Below are 18,532 nucleotides of genomic sequence, written 5' to 3' on the forward strand. Positions count from 1 at the left end.
AGAGGGGCTGTGATAACAAAATATTCCCTTGCTTTGCCAAATTCTGTGTGCTCTTATCAGTCAGACAAAAGGAACAGCTCGTTACTGACACAGTCGTTTGTTGGTTTTGGAGCTACTTCTGCAGTATTGTTTTTTGACAATATTTGGCAACTAAGCTCCCCCAAACTGGCTCCATTGCATCATCCCATCAACAGACTTGAGTCTGGTGGAGAGAGCAAGTTCCAGCTTTGCAAATGTGTCTGCAAGAGCATTTGCAGGGATGAGGTGGATGTCACATCCCTACAGCTGGATTCTACATGCGTGCTTTGATTCCAAGGGGACTGTAAGCTTTCTGGAATAAAAATGTCAGGAAACTCAACGCGTGTCCTTCCTCTTGCTCGGATTTGCAGATACACACAAACCAACTGTTCAGGGGCAGGTTGGCGTGGACAGGCTCTCCAGAGAGCCCAGGCTGCCTGACTCCCAAGGCTGCCATACCTCTCCTTGCTGGAGAAATCCACCCCCAGCAGGATGTTCTCCTCAGTGTCCTGGCGCCCGCTGCTGTACACGACCACCATGTACCGCACCCGGTCCGTCCACACGCTCTCCAGACGTACAGCCTGCAAACAGGGAACCAGGCCTGCTAATTACCTTCTGGCTAATTAATATCCCATTGCTGCCTCATGGTTTTTAAGGTATGATTGTGCCCCAAAGCTTTATCTAGCTGCAGTATGACACACAGCAAGGTTTGCTGCCAGTTTGACTTGGCATCGAAGGGGAAAAAGATCAGCTGAGACCACCTGCTTCAGCTTGGGGGAATGCTACAAAATGTAACCCAAAGGTTTGTTCCAAAGAGTTTCAACCAGGAAGTATAAAAACACTGGTCATGCACTGAACTGAGAACATGCAGGATCAGAGGGTTGTCCCACTCACAAGCCTTCACTGAAATATGCCCGTGCGGGAGGGAGAACAGACATCAACTTCTCTGCAGTGACTTTTCCAGCAGATTTTTATCTGTAGATTTCTTTAAAAGAAAGCCCAGCCCCATGTGATGCAACTTCAAGGCTGACTCAAAAGTGTCCATAAGCATTAGCAAGCTCCTGTCTCTCCTCCTGTATTCATGTTTTGAAAATTAAATCTAACAGAACAACGTATTTCAGACAGAGCAGTTCCCTGACCCAACTCATTACCTGGATGTAAAGACCAGGGCAAAAGGAGTGGACAGGAGAACATGGTAGGGCTGGGAAACAGCACAAAGTTAAGGCAACTCTGAAATCTAGGATTTGCCAATGCTTTTGTTGGTCCTCTACAGGTGTGTTTCAAACACTTCCAACACTTTTTCGAACAGAAGCAGGAAAATGCACCTGTCCTTACCAGTTTGATCCTGTCCTCACAGCGAAGGAGGTTGATCATCACCTGGAGGTGCTGGGGCAAGTCACCTGAGGAGAAAGGAGAGAAATCATGAGAAAGGGGCTCTTGCTGCACTAAGAATCAGCAGAGTCTTGACCTTCAAAGAAATTGGATGTTTCTCAATCAAAAAATACCAATTAAGGGATGGCAATTAACTTTGCTGTCCCAGAGAACACCAACAGCAGGGAGATTCCTGAAGGAGTGTTCTCTGTGTGAGAACCCAACCAGTGGCCTGGGTTGGGTGATGGAGCTCTTTCTTCTCAAAGTTCTGCTCATGCAACAAGTCCCTTCAGCTCTAGAGTGCTGGGTACATTTGACTGGGGAAAGCAAACCAAAGGAAGAAGGAATCTACAGGAAAACAAACCAAGTTCCCATCTAATAACTCAGTCATGCACTCATAACTTTCCATGAGAGATAAAATTCCTTCCGTAGGATGTTTGCTGGGCATATGGAATTGCTGACAATTAAAGAAACCCAAAGCCAAGCTTGGCATTCAAACACCCCCTTTGTGCTTGGAGTGTTTACTAAGCAGCAGTCACACAGTACCACACTGTGCCTTTCCCACATGCTCCTGCTCTCCAAGTGCCCCCAAGATCCTATTTCTTCTTGCCCAGCGACCACCTATTCCAAAACTGCCAAAGACAGAAGGTATAAAATCACTGGAGAAGCAGAATCCACTTCTCTGAACCCCCTTATCTGCTTATCAATCCTGGTATACACTCACCTTCCCTACCATTTCTTCCCACCAGCTTGGCACACTGGAGGGGACTGGAGGAAGGACAGCCTGTTCTCAAACCATGATAACTCCCCACAGTCTGGCCTGTGAGGGTTTAACAGGAAAGGGGGTTTTCCTGAAACCAGGAAAGGGGATATGAGCAGCTATCCAGATGCCCAAATCCTGCTGAAACATCCCTTACCCTGACCAGCAACATCAAACAAAACCAGTAACAGGCAGTTTCAAAAGAAAGTCCCAACCTTCGGACTACTGGAGGCTGGAACAGCACTTGGAGAAATGTCCCTGCTGTGCTGAACCAGGATATCCATTAGCACCCAGAGGTGCTGAGCCCTGTGGCTCAGCACATCCACTTTTCCTCCCCCCAGGCCATGGGGAAAGCAAAGATCAAATCACTGAAGCACCAGCAACATTTCTTTATCTGTGGCTGGGGAAAACGAGGATAGATATTCCACACAGCCCTTCCCTGCCCAAAGGGAGCCATGCAAAATGCCATGATTTCCACGGAGAATAACTTTCTACTTCAGTCACAGTTCCAATACAACGATAAAAGTTTAAACCAAGACTCAATAATCCCACGTTCCCACTTGAAACCCTGGGTTTGCTCAGCAGGTTGTACAAAGCCCAGCAGGACAATCTGGGGAGTCACCCACCCACCCACGTGTGTCAGCAGCCCATCCATGGGGATGGGATGGAAAAAGACACTCCAGAGGAGATTTAATCCACTACCTGCATGCTTGTGAGGGTGCTGGAGGCTTCGCTGGCCCTGGGAGCTGTTTCCTTGCTGTAGGAAAAGGGCTGCTCCTTTCACCATGAAAAAGCTCTCGCTGAGGCTGGAAAACAAATGACACAGGAGTGAACTGAAAGGAAACAGCAGCAGAATGTGCACAGCTGGGGAAGGAAGGGCTTCCCCCACTACAGTATTGTAGGATTTTGCCATGAGAAGCTGTTCCCAGAGGTTGATCCTGCCACTTGCACTGCATGGCTCCAGGATTATTCATGGATTATTCATGTGTCATTTTCCACCACCGTGTTATTACTTGGCCACTGCCAGAGATCCTTTCCCTGAGCTGTCATGGGTTGGAAATGACTTTATCACTCGACTATTGAATTCTGCAACTTAAAAGCAGCAGAGGGTAGGACTTGGTACAGGCTCAGACCTGCAACAGGACTGAAGAGTGGATTCGGAGTCCACCAGTTCCTGCTCATTTCAGTTCTTGGGATTTCTTCAGAATGCAAAAACAAGAATGCAAAAGTATGTAAAGAGGGAGGGCAGATGGAACCTGCACATCACAAGGGAAAGGAAAGGGCTCTGAACCCTCTGGGGAAAACAATCAGCACAACTGCAGAAGTTTTGCTTTCCCTGGAGTGTCCAGGGAGGAGGCAGGACACGGGCTGGGCAAACACCACGGCATTCCCAGAGGCAAACAACACACAGGGCCTGGAACACGCCGGAGGAGAAGGTGGAACAGCACCGGTGGGGAGAGCAGGCACCAGCACAGCCCAATTCCACAGCACCCTGACCCACACGAGCACTTGGGGAACGGTTCAGAAACAGATCTGGCCATGAGCAGGGAAGCTGCAATTCCCACATGGTTGAAAATCCCATCTCCTGAGGAACCTTTGAGCTGCTACGGGAACTGCTTACACTGCGTTTCCTCTGCTCCCAAACAGCACAAGAGCCATTTCTTCTTACAAAGCCCCATTTTCTGCCACCCCACGCTCCCAACCACAGCTCGTCATTAATTACTGCAGCTACTAAACAGAAATGCTCCATTATGAGGTTGTGCTGCACAGGAGTTACTTCTGCTGGAGTTACTACTCCCAGTACTCATCTATTCCATATTTTATCCAAGGTCTTTGCCTTGGGCAGGAGTGAGCCCTGGTGCTTCCAATGCTCCGTTCTCCCTCAGTGTTTCTGAGAGGACAGACACAAATTTCATGTCTTTTCAGATTTCCCCACCCCTAGGAACACACAGCCAAGGTTCCCAGGCTTTCTCCTTTTCCAACTGAATTTCAAGGTGCACAATCCCTGGAGAAAATCTGGATAGTGTTTAAATTTGAACTTTGAAAAAGTGAATTAAAATTTCCACCTAAATTCCAGGCACCACAAGATCAGTAAAATGCAGCAGGAGAACCGCACTGTAATTCCAACAGGCTTTTCTCCGTTCCCATTCCTGCAGCATCCCAGCACTCACCCCTGACTTCCCCAGCTGTGTCTGGACAGGAGCCCTTGGGGTTTGCTGCTCTGCTCAGCCTGGCTCCTGCTCCCAGCAGGAATGTGGCTCATTCCAGGAGCCAGCCAGGAAGAGCCTTGTTTCCTTCGCACCCCAGAGCTCACAGGAAAGCGTTAAAAAAGGCCAGAAGTGACACAAAAGCAGCGACCCCAACACAATGTATGGAATATTCAGCTTCACACACAGTCCAGCAAGAGGAAAGGAATGGTGAGATAATGCACAAGGAGGTAATTCACAGCATTCCCATCATGACAATTTGGGAAAATGAAAAAGGATATTTTTTTATCCTTAATAAAGTGCCTAGGATTTTTCCAGCAGGAAAAACCTTGGAAAAGGCAGAGCTCCTTCCCAAAGATCTCAGGAACTCCTGCTCTGATGGTTCATCTCACCTGACATTCTCCTCTCCTGCATTAGGAAATCTGTTACAATAAAGCAGAGTATTCCCAATAGCAGGAAAAGGGAAAGCTGTGCTACTGGAGCAGAAAGTGGTTGCAGGAAAAGGACAACCCAAATTGCAAAGGTTTAAAGGTTTTCTCCCTGTGGATTCCTCTGCCTGGAAGTGATCTGGGAAGCAAAGCCCAGAGCCTGCTGAGAACAGGATTTCTCTTTCAGTTTGAATCCTTGTTCCCCACCCAGACCTCCCCTAGCCCCAGCATTCCCAGTCTCCACACAAGCTCCCGTTTCCACACTGCGGGACACAGGACACACCCAAACACCTCTGAGCACAAACTCATAGTTTGCACCACATTGTAACAACAACATTACCCACACGACCCTTATCTCCACGCTGGGAACACTCTCTGCTCTCAGTCCCTTCGCACAACTGCTCCAAACACAGCCCAGTGAGAAAGGCAAGGCACAATATTCCAACCCCCTTTTAAATCCTGCAGATCCAGTAAACAACTAAAACTCTGGCCTTTTGTAAAAAAAAAACCTCCTAGAGAACAGCCAAATCCTGCCATTGAAGAACAGCCCCAGCTCTGCCCCTCGGCAGCGGTGCCAGATGCCCCAAAGCAGCACAAACCAGTGGCTCATACATACAAATTTGGGCTGGTTTTCTTTGCACAGCAGCAGCATCGTGCTGGCCCCAGAGTCAGGCAGAAGCCAGGAAACTCGAAAAGATTCATAACTAGCAGTAAAACTCACATCCTTCTGCTTCTAAACCCATAAAAGAAAAGAAGGCAAAGAAAAGGTCGACCGTATATTGTGCGTGGAGCAGAGAGATCGCGGCTGGTGATGCTCCCCGGGAACTGGATGGCTTTTAGAGAACACTGTGTCTTCCACTGATATCCTGCCTTGAAAAAGCACTTGTCCCAACACATCCTGATGAAAGAGGGCCATTCAAGAGGGGAAACAGCCAGCTGAGGCTCGTCTAATCATTTCCCTCCTCCAGACTTGTTTGTTTGTTTGCTTCCCCCCTCGTGCTCCGGAGGCAACTCGGCTCCTTCCAGCACCCACACAGCCCCTTGCTGTGGGAAGTCCATATTCCCTGGGACAGGACTGGAGGAAAAGCCTCGTATCAACTGGTGCCTGTTCATTCCTTTATGATTAAAGCACTGCAAGTCACTGCTGTAATACAAATACAGCAAATTAAAATGGTCCTTTCCTCACTGTACAGCTCCCACGTTGGACTTTCAGAGTGACTCCCGAGTTCCTGAGCTCCTGCTGAACAAGGAATTCTCTCAGGTGCCTGGTGTTTGTGTGTTGGGGGCTGGTTGGCACCGAATTCCCTGAAGATTTTTCCTTACAGACCCTAATTCTCCAGGCACAAACCGGAATGCCACGCTGGTCCCGCCAGCCTGACCAGGGGGAGAACCAGCTCTCTGTTCAGTTTTCACCCAGTTCTCACCCAGTTTGACTGGCACACACCACAGAAACCAACCATTCCCTGGATGCCCTTCCAGGAATCCTGACCAGCACAGCTACTCTACAAGGAGTCACTTCAGGCTGTCAAATAAATGCAGATCCCACAAGTTTTGTGCACCCCTGGGACCTTGGAGCTCCTGTACAGCTGCAGATCAGTCCTCCTTCTACTCCCTAAGCTCCGCTCACCGAACACATGGAATTATTTCCCCAAGGGAGGTAAAACCCTACACATTCAGCAGCTGGGAAATGCTAGGAGGAGGGTACAGACAGCTACAGTCCCTTCTGCACCCAGGCACTGGCAAGGAGAGGGTGCTCATGGCCACAGCTCCATGGAGAGCCGGCTCCAGCGGCTCTTGCTCCATCCGGCGGCTCCGTGCTGCTCAACTTGAAAAGGAAATATTTCTTTCCCTTTGGGAAAGCTCCAGAGGAGTGTGGCTGCAACACACATCAATCACATCTCGAGTTGCTGAAGAACACAATAGGCAGCGCCTTCTCGGCGGTACAAACCACCCCCCGGCTTCAGGAGTAAGAAATCTGTTAAAAATACTGGATGATTTTGGGAAAGGACAGCTTGCTTTGCTCTCGTGGCTCCAGCATGTCCTAGGAAGAATCCTGGCATGCCTCAGCTGTTGGAGTTCCATGTTTTAATGGGGAATCTCACATAAGCCATGATGATCAGGACAGAAGAAAACACCTTTATTGCTACAGAACATCTCAAAATAAATATCCACACTCGGAAGTCAGGAGAGAGAGAGAACCACTTTTCCTGGGAAGCCCCAGCCAAGCCTGAGGTGAGTCAGCAGCCTCCTGCTGCCTTTCTGCAACCAGGTCTATGTTTAAGGAAAAAAAAAACCCAAACCCCAGCAAAAAAAGGAATGTTCACTTCTCCCAGAATTTGTCAGATTTTACAAAGGCAAACACAGTAATGCCACCTGGTTTCTTGGGTTTTATGGCATCTTCTACTCAAAACACTTCCAAACTGATAAGGTGAGGGAAAAACAGGCCTCCTGAGCACCACAGAATGAAACACACTTCCCTTTTCCACAGCCCTGTTGATAAAGAGGAAAATAACTGATTTTTTTCCCCTTTTCTTCTCCCATTTGCTGCTCAGTCTGGAACAAGCCTGGCCACCTCAAGGAAACCAAGCAAGGACACAAAACACAGCCCTGGTGAGGGGCCAGGGAGAGCCCCCTTGGATGCTCCCAACCTGGCCAGACCTCTCAGTGTTCCAGAGGTGGATTTTAGGCAGGGCACTGCTGCGGGGAGCAGAGGGAACTGGGATCATCCCACAGCCACACCGAAAGTCACACAAACCAAGCTGGAAGCACATCAAACAGAAAGGAAGATATAGGGAGAGGAATAGCAGGAAGAGTTGCGAGCAGCTGCACAGCTCCCTCTTCCCAAGGCAAGCCCACGGTGGAAGCAGCCAGGCTGCTGCCTTTGGCTGGAGAGAGGCACATCAGATAACACTTCCTGACCAGGAGAGGGGCCTTTGGAAGGGGCCTGAGCAACACAAACAGCGCCAGGGAAAAGGCACTTCAAAGCTACTCAGTCCTGCACACCCCAGAACAGCCCTGGGGGCTACGGCAGCACCAGCGAGTCCCTTCTCCGGCTGTTAATGAAGGACTTTGTGTGTCCCAGTGGCCTTTGCTCCCTGTCACACCAGACATACAGAGCCCAGAGCCACAGAAAGGTTAAATGACACACAGAGGAATCACCTTGACAAACACAGCTGGAGTATCTCTATAACCATCCCTGCTCAACCTGACACGGAGCTGGCTGCCAGCAGGGATGAGCAGCACCTGGAAAGCTCAGTTCCAACACGTGCAATGATGTTCTATAACAGTCTTATTGCACAAGTGTAGAATTTGTGATGTGCTGACAAACTCACCTAGGATCAGGACTGTGGGTGCCCAACATACCTTGGAAGGTTGCTGAGAGCTGCTGGGATCACTTGGATTGAGGTGCTTTACCTCTGCTGAAATCTCTGCATCATCACTTGGATTGAGATGCAGCTTTAGGAAATGTTTGTCTTCTGAAAGCTCCTTTCATCCCCAAAGTCATCATTCCCAGTTTTCCTGAGCTGAAGACAAGTCATCTCCAGAAACCCAAAATGTGAGCTGCAGGCCTGATGTTCACAAGAACATCTCCCCTTCCTTGGGCATCGTGCCAGGGCAATGAGTTGCCTGCGAGGGGGTCAGGCAGCAGCCCCAGCTGAGGGGGGGTTTGTAACAGCTCCCTAAAGGGACAAACATCTTTCCATTGATTTTCAAGGAAGGAGATGGTTGGGCAGGCAGGAAAACCCATCAGGTTTTGCTGCTCTCAGCAGTGCAGTGACCAAAGGGGGGTCTGAGCACACATTGTTGGCTCAGAGGCATGGGCCACATCCCAGCACAGGAATGCGAGAGGGGCTGGAGACACTGCAGGCCATTCACACACAAACACTCCTCTGGCACAAAGGGGAGAAAGGGAAAAATGAAATCAATCATGAAGCCCACAGAAGCCAATTTCCCAACACAAACAGACTGCTGCTGATGTGCCTCCAGCCGCTCCTGGGATGCATCAGGATGGAGCAGTCACTGGCACGGCTCCGTACGGAGCCAAACGGGCTCAGCCTTGTGTGCCCCACGCTGAGGGTACCCCACGACCCAGGCTGGGCCTGCAGACAACGCTGCAACAGCTGGGATAAACCTCCAAGAGACAGGGCAGGAAGAGGGAAGCAAACAAATCAGCAGGATCATCCCCCATTCCAGCAGACTTGTGCAGAGTAAGTTATCAGAACTGCTCCCAAACGGCCAGGAATGAGAAAATTCTAGGAATCCCTAGTACTTGTATGGGGAAATGCCAAATAAAATAAGAGATTGTTTCACAAGGAAAAAGAAATCCTTTCTGCTCATCCCATTAATTGCAGGGTTCAAAAAGGCACGAGGCTGATCCCAGCATCAACTCAGTGACATGATGGGCTTGGAACTCCGAGGAGCATTTCTGACATTCCCACTGAAACACGATGGCAGTTTTGTGACAGCCACTGGCTGGGCCAGATCCTTTCCCTGCATGAGCTGTTGGGAAGAAACCCTCCTCTCCTTCTTTAGGAATATTAACCCTATGGAGCTGCCCAGCCCCTCTGTGCCTGGAGTTCACCCAGGACTGTCCCCATCCCGCTGTGCCAGCCCAGGGCCACCTACCCCACAGTGGGGGCTGAGCAGTGCTGCTCCACACAGCTCCATGGAACAGCTCCCACTTGCCTGGACATGTGGATTCATAGGATAAGGCTATGGAAGGTGGCAGCTGGCACAGGGAAAGAGCAAGAGGCACATACAGACATTCCAGCATTGGCAACAACATGGATTTCCCCATGCACCCTCAGCTGTGCAGCATCCTGGTGGTCTGAGGGAAGCCAGCTATTCCCAAAACATTGGCTCCCTTCTGCCCTCACATCAAAGGACACCTTGTGTTTTCCTACAGGTCACTTTTTTGGATGTTGCTGCCAAGTCAATGCCATAGCTGTTCCATGACCACAGATAGAGAGAGCCCACAAGCCCTGGAGTTGTCCCAGAGCCGTGTCCAAGCTGGAGGAGAGGTGGGATGATGCCCCATAGAGAGACAGAGCTCTCAGGCAGGAGCCAATCCTGCCCCCACCCTCCTCCCCAGGAGCCATTGGCACACCCCCCATCCTCCTGCATTCCTCCTGTCAGCTCATTGTTTTAATCCTTCCAGCTATTTCCTTAAGTCACCCCACTGCACCCACTCAACAGTGTCTCTCAGAGACAACACAGGGAAACAAGTGGAAACTCTCCAGTGCTGCCACTGGGAAAGAAAAGGAAGGTGAATAACAGTTTGAAGGATTAAGAAAGCAGCTTCCAGGCGGTGTGAGCGAAGGGCAGCCAGGACACAGACAATGGCATCGGAAGCACGGCTGAGAGCCCTGGTGGCACAGCAACCCAAAAAACAGCTCAGCTGCCGGGCTTCAGGAGGACTCCAAAAAAGGCAGCCCAGAGCAGGGAGTACTTGACACACTGGTAACATGGAAAAATAAAATAAACTAAATCCAGAGGGATCACACGGGGTAAAAGCAGAGCGAGAAAAGTTCTGACTCAACCCTGACACCTCCCCGAGGGTTTAACTAGACCACAGCCTGGGGGAACGCAGCCAGCACCTCAAAAATCAGGAGACTGCCAGGCAGGGGCAAAACTCCTGGGAAAAATGTGTTGGTGAAGACCTCAGGATCACTCTTCCATCCACTCCAAACCCATCTTTTACAAGGAGAATGCAGAGGGAAGCAGACAGCTGGAATCCAAACGGTTTTGCAGGGTTGGGAGGGAGATGCCCAGTCATGGGCAGTGCTCTCCGCTGGGATACGAGTGTTGGATGTGACCATTTGGATGGCAGTCAGGGCAAACAAGGAACCTGGCAGCTTCCTGGGAAATCTGAAAGGCACATTTTGTCCCGTTCCCTGCATTTCTGGCTGACTTGGTCTGTGACGTGAAGCCCCAGAGGTTTCCTGCCCAGCTGCCTTCACCAGTGGTTCTTGCAGCAGGATTCCTTCAGGAAGCTAAAATTTTCAAAGAGGGAAGTTCTGCAGAGGAGAGTCCTGATCCCAAATAAACCTGAACAACTAATGGATGCAGTGTGCACCCTAATCCATTTGAATCTGGGCTTATTTTTGGCTTATTTTGCTTCTTGATTTGTGCAGTGGCAAAGCAATTCTGCATCAGGGATTTAAATGCTGCAAAGGGATGTGTAAATGTTTGGGAAATAAACTCATCACTCTTGGGAAATAAACTCAACACTTTTCATTAGAAGTAGAGCCAGGCCTAGGAAGGTGTTCTATCCATTGCACATTGTCCAAAAACATCTTAGCACCACTTGCCAGGCAGACCACAGCTCTGATTTGTATGAGAAATCCCTGACTCACAGATCTTGGCAGACGATTATCAAAGATTAAGATATTTAAAATCAAGAGGCATTTGGAACCAAAATATTGTTCTGACCCAGCTCTAACACCTAAATAAACAGTGACCACACTGGCCTTTTACAGAAACAAATGTTCAGTGCACAGCCAGCACCTCTGATAACAGGGCCAGTTGGTTTGGGTTCTGCCAAACTGCTGAGGTTTCACGGAATAAAAAAAAGGAAAAAAAAAAAAAAGACGTAGATACAATTCCAAAAGGGTCTGATCATCACATCTTCAAACTGGCAGCTCTCCTGCTGTTCCTCTACCTACATCCAAGTAAACTCCTTGTGTTGCTCAACTGCAAGTCAGCAACAGTTTCCTGGAAAGGCCTGATCTTAACTAAGCGCCAAGTAAGCGCAGTTTCCTCAGCTCCACGGTGTTTGACCCTCCCCACACCCTCCAACACAAAATGGCAAGGCCTAATTACACCTCAGTTGCCTCCCAGGCCACACCCCCGGGCCAGAGAGCTCCCGAGGGTCGGGAGCCTGTGGATTTGCTCCCATTGTAGGGAGCACGCTAAGGCAGGATGCGGCCGCCGGGCCAGGATGTGATTCAGCGTCCTGTTTTGAAGAGTTCATGAAGTCAGCAACTTCTGCCCCGAGATCTCCACCAGCTCACTGGGACACAACCAGTCTGTGACAGGACTTGTCAAGGGTGTCACGAGCCCCTGTCCCCACAAATAAACCCTCACACAGCTGTCCCAGTGCTCCCCCACCCCTGAGCGCCTGCCCGGCACATGGCCACGGCCACCCCACGCTGTGGGGACAAGCCCTTCCCTCAGTGCTGCCTCCAGCAAAACGTGCTCCTAAATCCATAAAAAGGTTAAGGATCAAGGTGTTAATAAATAATTTTTTGTGCATTAAAATATCATGTATGTAAAATAGAACTAAACATATATATATAATATACACATATGATATACACTATTATATAATGGCATCCTCTGGTGTGTGCCAGAGGAATGATCATGGAATCATTTAGGTTGGAAAAGACCTCTAAGATCGAGTCCTACTCTTTCCCCAGCACTACCAAGGCTACCACCAACCCATGTCCCCAAGTGCCATATTCATGCAATTTTTAAATCCCTGCAGGGGTGGTGACTCCACCACTGCCCAGAGCAGCCTGTGCCAAGGCTGGACAACCCTTTCCATGAAGGAGTTTTCCCTAATATCCAATCTAAACTTGATGATGCTCTGCAAAGACTTTGTCTGCAGCAACGACTCCTCCTGCTAATCACCGATCTGCAAATGTACATGAGCCCAACCCTGAAAACCTCTACCTCCCACAGCTGCTCTTGCCAACTCCTAAAATTTGGTTTGGTGGTGCCAAACAAGAGCAGTTCTTTCCATAACCATCTTCAGGCTTGATCAGAGGCTGGAGATAACCAACTTCCAGGCCCTTCTGCAGCAGTTCAACCTCTATCTCCCTGTGGAAGGTGCCTGAAAACACTCACCAGGCCCCACATTCAGGCTGTGATTGTAAAGCCAACAATGGCAAAGATTACAGAACGACTGGCTAAACAAACTTATTTATGTTTGTAATTAAAACCAGTGATTATCTTGCTGTGTTTGCCAACCACATCTGAGAACCAGCCAACACTCACAACTGACTGGGTTTGTGCAATGTCTCCTTTGAGCTGGTGTGACAGAGCCAACCCCTGCCCAAGGGTGAGAATCCGCTGGGCTGCACCAAAAAGCAGTGTAGGAAAAACTGCACATCCCCCCCTGCCAGTGAAGAGCTCAGCTCAGCTCTGCTCTGCCTCCCCTGTGCTCCACACCATCCTCTGGGGTTGCTCAGAGCCAGAGGAGCAGGACGTGGTGCTGCCATAAGGCCGCAGGCACCGCACGCACGCGGCTCATGTGGAGCTCGGCCGACACTCATCTTGGAGAACGTGAGGTTAGGCTTAACTCTAGGTTAACATATCCTCCCATGGGCTTGGCCTAACCCTGCCTGCAGTTGTATTATGATCCAGGTGAGCTGTGGGTGCACTGCATCTTTAGGGGAAAAAAGGGATCCCACTGATGGGCATCCCGGAAGGGAGGTTTGAGCAGACACAGATCTGCACCGAGCCCGATGGGGCTTTTAGATCTCACTCGGGGCTCTTACGTTTTCTTCTGCTGTGAATCTTTACCTGTGGGGAGCAACACAGACTCCTGGCTGTCTGCTGAGAATAGTGTGGGTGGTACCTGGTAGGTGCTTCCATAAAAATTTTTGGAAAGGAAGAAAAAGAAGACTTAAAAGTAACTTAATTCTAAGAAAACGCAGACAGCAACAATATGTTTGAAAGCAAAGCTGAACCTGGAATGTGTCCCCTCGGCCTGTGTTAGGGTGGAAGCTGTTCCAGGGAGAAAACAGGAAGAAAAGCATTTTGGAATGACAGAAACAATAAGGAAGGATGGCCACAGAGCAGCAAGAGGTGGCTGGGTACAAACCCATGATACAGCCCTGTTCCACCAAGAGAACAATCAGCTTGCTCGTGGAACCAGATCCAACCATGCAACCTTGAATAAAAATCCTGGAATTTTTTGGAATGCATGAAAATAACCTTGTTCAACAGGCAGATGAGCAAATTATGTCATAACTGTGTAACAGCACTGCCACCCTGCACCGGTGAAACTCAGCTTGAGCCGGCAGCATGATGGGGACATGTTTCCAACAATCCTTCCTTTTCCTAACCCTAAGGATCTCCGAGGTCTGCAGAGCCAGGAGCTGCCAACCCCTGTGCTCAGAGCACGTGTGACAAAGCCCAGCTGTCACCTCTGTCTGCACCAAGGCTAGAGCAGGATTTAGATTCACAAGCACCATCACAGCCTGTTCCTGCAGGGTTGTTTTTTTTTCAGAGCAGCAGCACAATGAAGTTGAACAATTCTGCCACCCCATGGGCACGGGCAGAGTCTCTGCAGATTGATCCGGAGCAGCTGCCGGTGGGAAGGGGACAGGATCAACCCACCAAACTATGAGAGGAGCTTAATTTATCATCTACAGTGTGTCCATACATTTTCTGCAGCCCCTGGCAGTGTTTCCCTCTGAGGACAGCAAAGGCTCTGCACCAGGGCCATGTGATTCCCGAGGTCTGTCTGGCTATTTAATTACCAGATTCTTATCCTGACAATTGTATACGGAAGAGCAGCCCCAGGAGACTGAAGGACAGAGGAAGCTCGGTGTCCAACGTCAGTGCTGCAGCACTTAGCAGCAGCCAGTAGAAAACCATCAGCCTTTAAGCCTGGTCTAAGTACATCTACACTCCCCATGACTCTGGTTGGTGGTGGGTACATGTACTTGACTTGCAAAGAAGCCAGACAGGCCAAAGGTGGCCACAAATCCAAGGATTTATCTGGACATTGAAAACATTTGTAATGAAGAGGATGAAGCTGCATTTCCTCTTTCAGCCCAGAACTGGATATTCCAAAAAAGAGGCTGTCATCCTGCTTGGTTACATGTTACTGTTTAATGCAACACGGGAAAAAGCAAAAGAATTAAAAGAATTACAGCTGTATGGCTGTTTGTGCCTTCAGCAGATTCCTGCTGGAGCCCTGCATTGCGCAAGGAGAAAAACCAGGAATCCTGAATTTTGCTTTAACTGATACAAAAATCCATTCCCCGCAAAATCAGCTCTCAAATGGCATTACAGCCAGCCATGAAATACCTGGAATGCACAGGAGAGCACACAGAGCCAGACACACAGCACTTCTGCCTGCAGTCCCTGTGTGTGCTGACAGGACAGCCATGGAATTCCAGGTTTCCCAGGTGGGCTGCAGCCATGAGAAACCACCCCGGAACGCAGAAGCAAAGAAGTCTGACTTTCCTGCTCTGTCAGGGAGCAACTCTGCTTTTCTGCCCTCTGACTTCAATTGCAGGGCAAAGACAGTCTAAGCAGCAGCACGAGTGGCTTTGCTTTTATCTGAAACCAGGATAACTAAAGCAGGAAGGAGTGGCAAGGAGGAGAGAACTGAACTGCTGCCTATCTTTACACTTCTCTCCCAGGTTGTGGTTTACAGGTTAGAGGGTAAGAGCTGCCTGCAAGAGCTGGGCTTAGAGTGGAAGCCCCACAGAATTACTCAGAGCCCCATTAGCCAGGGCTCCTCCACAAGACCTTTGTGTCACCACTTCAGATCTGCACAATGTCGGTGAGGAACCTTTCTCTTCTCCTGCAGGATCTCTCAGCCCTTTTCTCCCCACACATGAAGAAAGTGGCTCTACACAAGGAGTCCAATTCCCAATGGTTAATGCCCAGGAATAAGCAGAGTTTTCCCCTCCCCAGCCCGGAGCCTCAGGGAGCAGCAGCGGAGCCAGAGATGCTGCGATAACAGTTAAGTGCTGTGGCCAGAGCTGACGAGCAATTTTCCAGTGTCCTCCCACCAGGAAAAAAGGATCACAAACCCTCTTTTATGCTTTTAGCTTGTTAAATGCTCATCTCAAAGCTGATAAGGGAGAGAGTGTGCCCGCTGCTCTGCTCTCTGCAGACCATACCATTCCCTGCAGGCAAGGTACAGGCTCGAGGTCGGGGATCTCTGCGGGATCAGGACTTGGATACATGGCAGACAATTAACAGCACTGGAAACAATGTTTAGAGCCCAAAAGCTCAGCTTACCTCACATTTAATTTACGCTCTTCATCGCTGCCAACCTCCAGCTGAGGGAAGAAAAGAAGGACACAGAGAAAGTTACTCGTTGCTTGTTTCCACATTACAACTACACAAATAAACCCCCCACACTTTTTAAACCCATCCCTGCAACAACAGGGTGCGGGTGGCTGGGGGGGTTTTTCTTCCCGGTGCTAGGGATAAATGACACTCCCTAGTCATGCCATCAGCACCGGCGCCGGGTGACAAAGGGGCTCACGGGGATTTTAAAGCTATTAGGTCCTAATCCTGCAAGCTGGGCCCGGAGCACAGATCGGTTTGACGATGGTCACGGAGCGCACACACATCGCGGCCACCGCGCACACACGTGAGGGCAGCGCTGGGCACCGCGGGCTGGGCACGGGGAGCGCCGGGGTTCGGGGGGTGGGGGGACAGCACAAGGACACAGCCCAAAGTGTCCCGCTGGGGCTGTCCCAGCTCCAGCACCCGAACCCCAACCTGGCACCAACAAGCCCAACCGCTGCTCACACCGGCAGCACAACAAGGCCACCTCCACCTGGACACTGGCCAGGACGATGCCCACCTTGTTGCCCAGGCATCGGCAAGTCTGATGCCTTCCTGAGGCTGCCTTCCTGAGGGACACACTGCTCTGGTGGCAGGCACGGATTAAAACAGGCGCTTTTTTCACCAGGCACTGGTGGGAAGTCCCCCTGGAGGCAAATCTGGCTGCTCTGGTGACATTAGTGGCCCTCACACTTTATTTACTCTCCCCAAAGCAGAAGTGTGGCTCCAGCCTGCTTCCAGAAACAAGCATTTTCACACAGCCCTGCTTTCCAGCCACCCCTGCAACTTCTGGACAAAATTCCTTATTAAAGGAAAACAGAATTGGGACTAATTGCATCCAGAGCTGACCAAAAAAACCCACCAAAACATCAAAATAGGCTCAAAGATAATTCTCCTCTTTTGGTCCTGTGTGAGTAGACAGAGGAGAAAAGGCCAGGGGCAATCCCTTGGAGGGCAGGGCTATGCTGGGGACGTGGTTTGGGCCCAAAAAGCAAAGCAGGGATTTTACAGATGGTCCTGCAACAGGAAAACCTTCACACTCACAACACACCAGACCCTGACAAAGCTGGAAGGACACTGAAGGAATCAGTGCTGACACTCAGGGAACATCCTGGTATTTACTAAAACATTGCTCAGAACCCACATCAAATAAGGGTCACCATAAGGGTTATTTGTTTCCAGGTGCTTTTGTACAAGTTAAAAATAAGCAAACAGTTCCATTTAAAATGTTCAGGCTTGGGTTTTCGTGTGTGTGGAGGACCTGGATTGCTCCCCACTCCTCAAGTTAGCACTGGGGAGGCTGGAGTGCACAGGAGCTGCTCTGCTGAGAATCTGTGAGAACCAAGTAAAGCCAGAGGAAAAAAACCCTCCAAATGCAACAGCAGAGGCCGGATATTGGAAATATGGCCATTTGGAGGAAGGGAGATGCACAAGGCCCATCCCAACTGACCCAGCAGAGGGTGAGGAGCATACCAGGGTTATTTTTAGTCTGTTTACAGTGAGCAGCGGCAGCACAGAGCCGGGCTCTGAAGGCAGAACCCCAGAGAACCCTGAGTCCCAGTGCTCCCACCGGCAGATCCCCCAGCCCTGGGAAGGTCTGGCAGGTTTGTGGCCTTTGCAGGGCCACCCTCCTGTTTGTTTGGGTCTGTCACGTAGCAACAAGGGGGAGAAAAACTCTTATTCCCTTTTTAAACAAACGTGATTGAACTCTTGGATGTTGTCAGCTGGGGCTCGGCAGCAGGGCTGGGCCTGGAGCTGCTGTGGGCTCCTCTCCTGCAGGAGCTGAGCTGCTCTCAAAGTCAAATTTCCCTGTTATCTTCTATTAAAAAGCTGCAGTAAAACCAAACCAAAGCAGCAGCAAGGCTGCCACGCCAAGCCCTCCTGCCTTATCCTGCTCAGAGCATCCCTCTGAGCAGGCAGGTGCACCACCTACCACGGTGATGCTGTGGACTCACAGCTGATCCCACCATGGCACAGACAGCAGGAGCAGACCCCCACCAGACACATCCACATCCTCCCTGGGGACTGGGCCAGGCTGAAGGACGTGGCAGGGAATGTGTGGAGGGGAGATGCACCAGCACGTGCAAGTTCCCAAGTGTGTATGAACCCCCCTCTCCTAAGAATTTACGGCTCACTACGTTAACACAGCAGCAAACCTTGTGCAGGCAGCAGCATCCATTTTATAAATTCCTTGGGGCTCATGAGTTAGAAGAGGCCCAGCAGCACAGCCACAATTAGCAAAGATGTATGGTCATCATTTTCCATTAAAAATACCTTCTAGTAATTATTGAGTAGGCTAAAAGTCCCAAGGAGACCTGGTTTCCCATGCAAGAAAGATCCTAAAAGATCAGGGAGCACGCTGGCACTTTTGGATGGGATTTTTCTTTGAAATTAACTTTGTAAAAACAACATGCTGAATCTGGAAAAAGCTCATTTCTGGTTTTATGGTATTTCAAGCCAGAAGGAGCCATTCCAACAGGAGTGGATGTCTTCCTCTGGGAGCCATCACAGCACACCTGAGCTGTGGGTGCTGTGGGCAGAAGAGCCCTGCCATGAAGGCAAGTTTGGGGCAGCATTTTTGGGAGGAAAAGGAAGAATTGTATGGAAAAAAGAATCACCACCAGCAGCTCCCCCACCAAGCAATGCCCAACACAGATGTACATGGCAAGGTCTACTTCGACTCCTCTCCCACCTGCTCCAGTTAAATC

The 18,532-nt window shown here is 50.0% G+C and overlaps 1 protein-coding gene across 1 annotated transcript in view; it reads right to left on the reverse strand.

Annotated features, from left to right (window-relative positions):
* Positions 1-18,532, reverse strand: part of SSH1 (slingshot protein phosphatase 1) — a 35,001-nt gene that overhangs the window by 14,211 nt on the left and 2,258 nt on the right. Inside the window, exons 2-5 of the mRNA XM_027652241.1 lie at positions 15,771-15,811; positions 2,852-2,955; positions 1,354-1,418; positions 478-599 (exon numbers count right to left, since the gene is read on the reverse strand). Coding sequence (XP_027508042.1) covers positions 478-599; positions 1,354-1,418; positions 2,852-2,955; positions 15,771-15,811 — 332 coding nt within the window. The remainder of the gene's footprint in view (positions 1-477; positions 600-1,353; positions 1,419-2,851; positions 2,956-15,770; positions 15,812-18,532) is intronic.

This window comes from Corapipo altera, unplaced genomic scaffold, assembly GCF_003945725.1.
Source record: "Corapipo altera isolate COAL_440 unplaced genomic scaffold, ASM394572v1 67, whole genome shotgun sequence".
NCBI lineage: Eukaryota > Metazoa > Chordata > Aves > Passeriformes > Pipridae > Corapipo > Corapipo altera.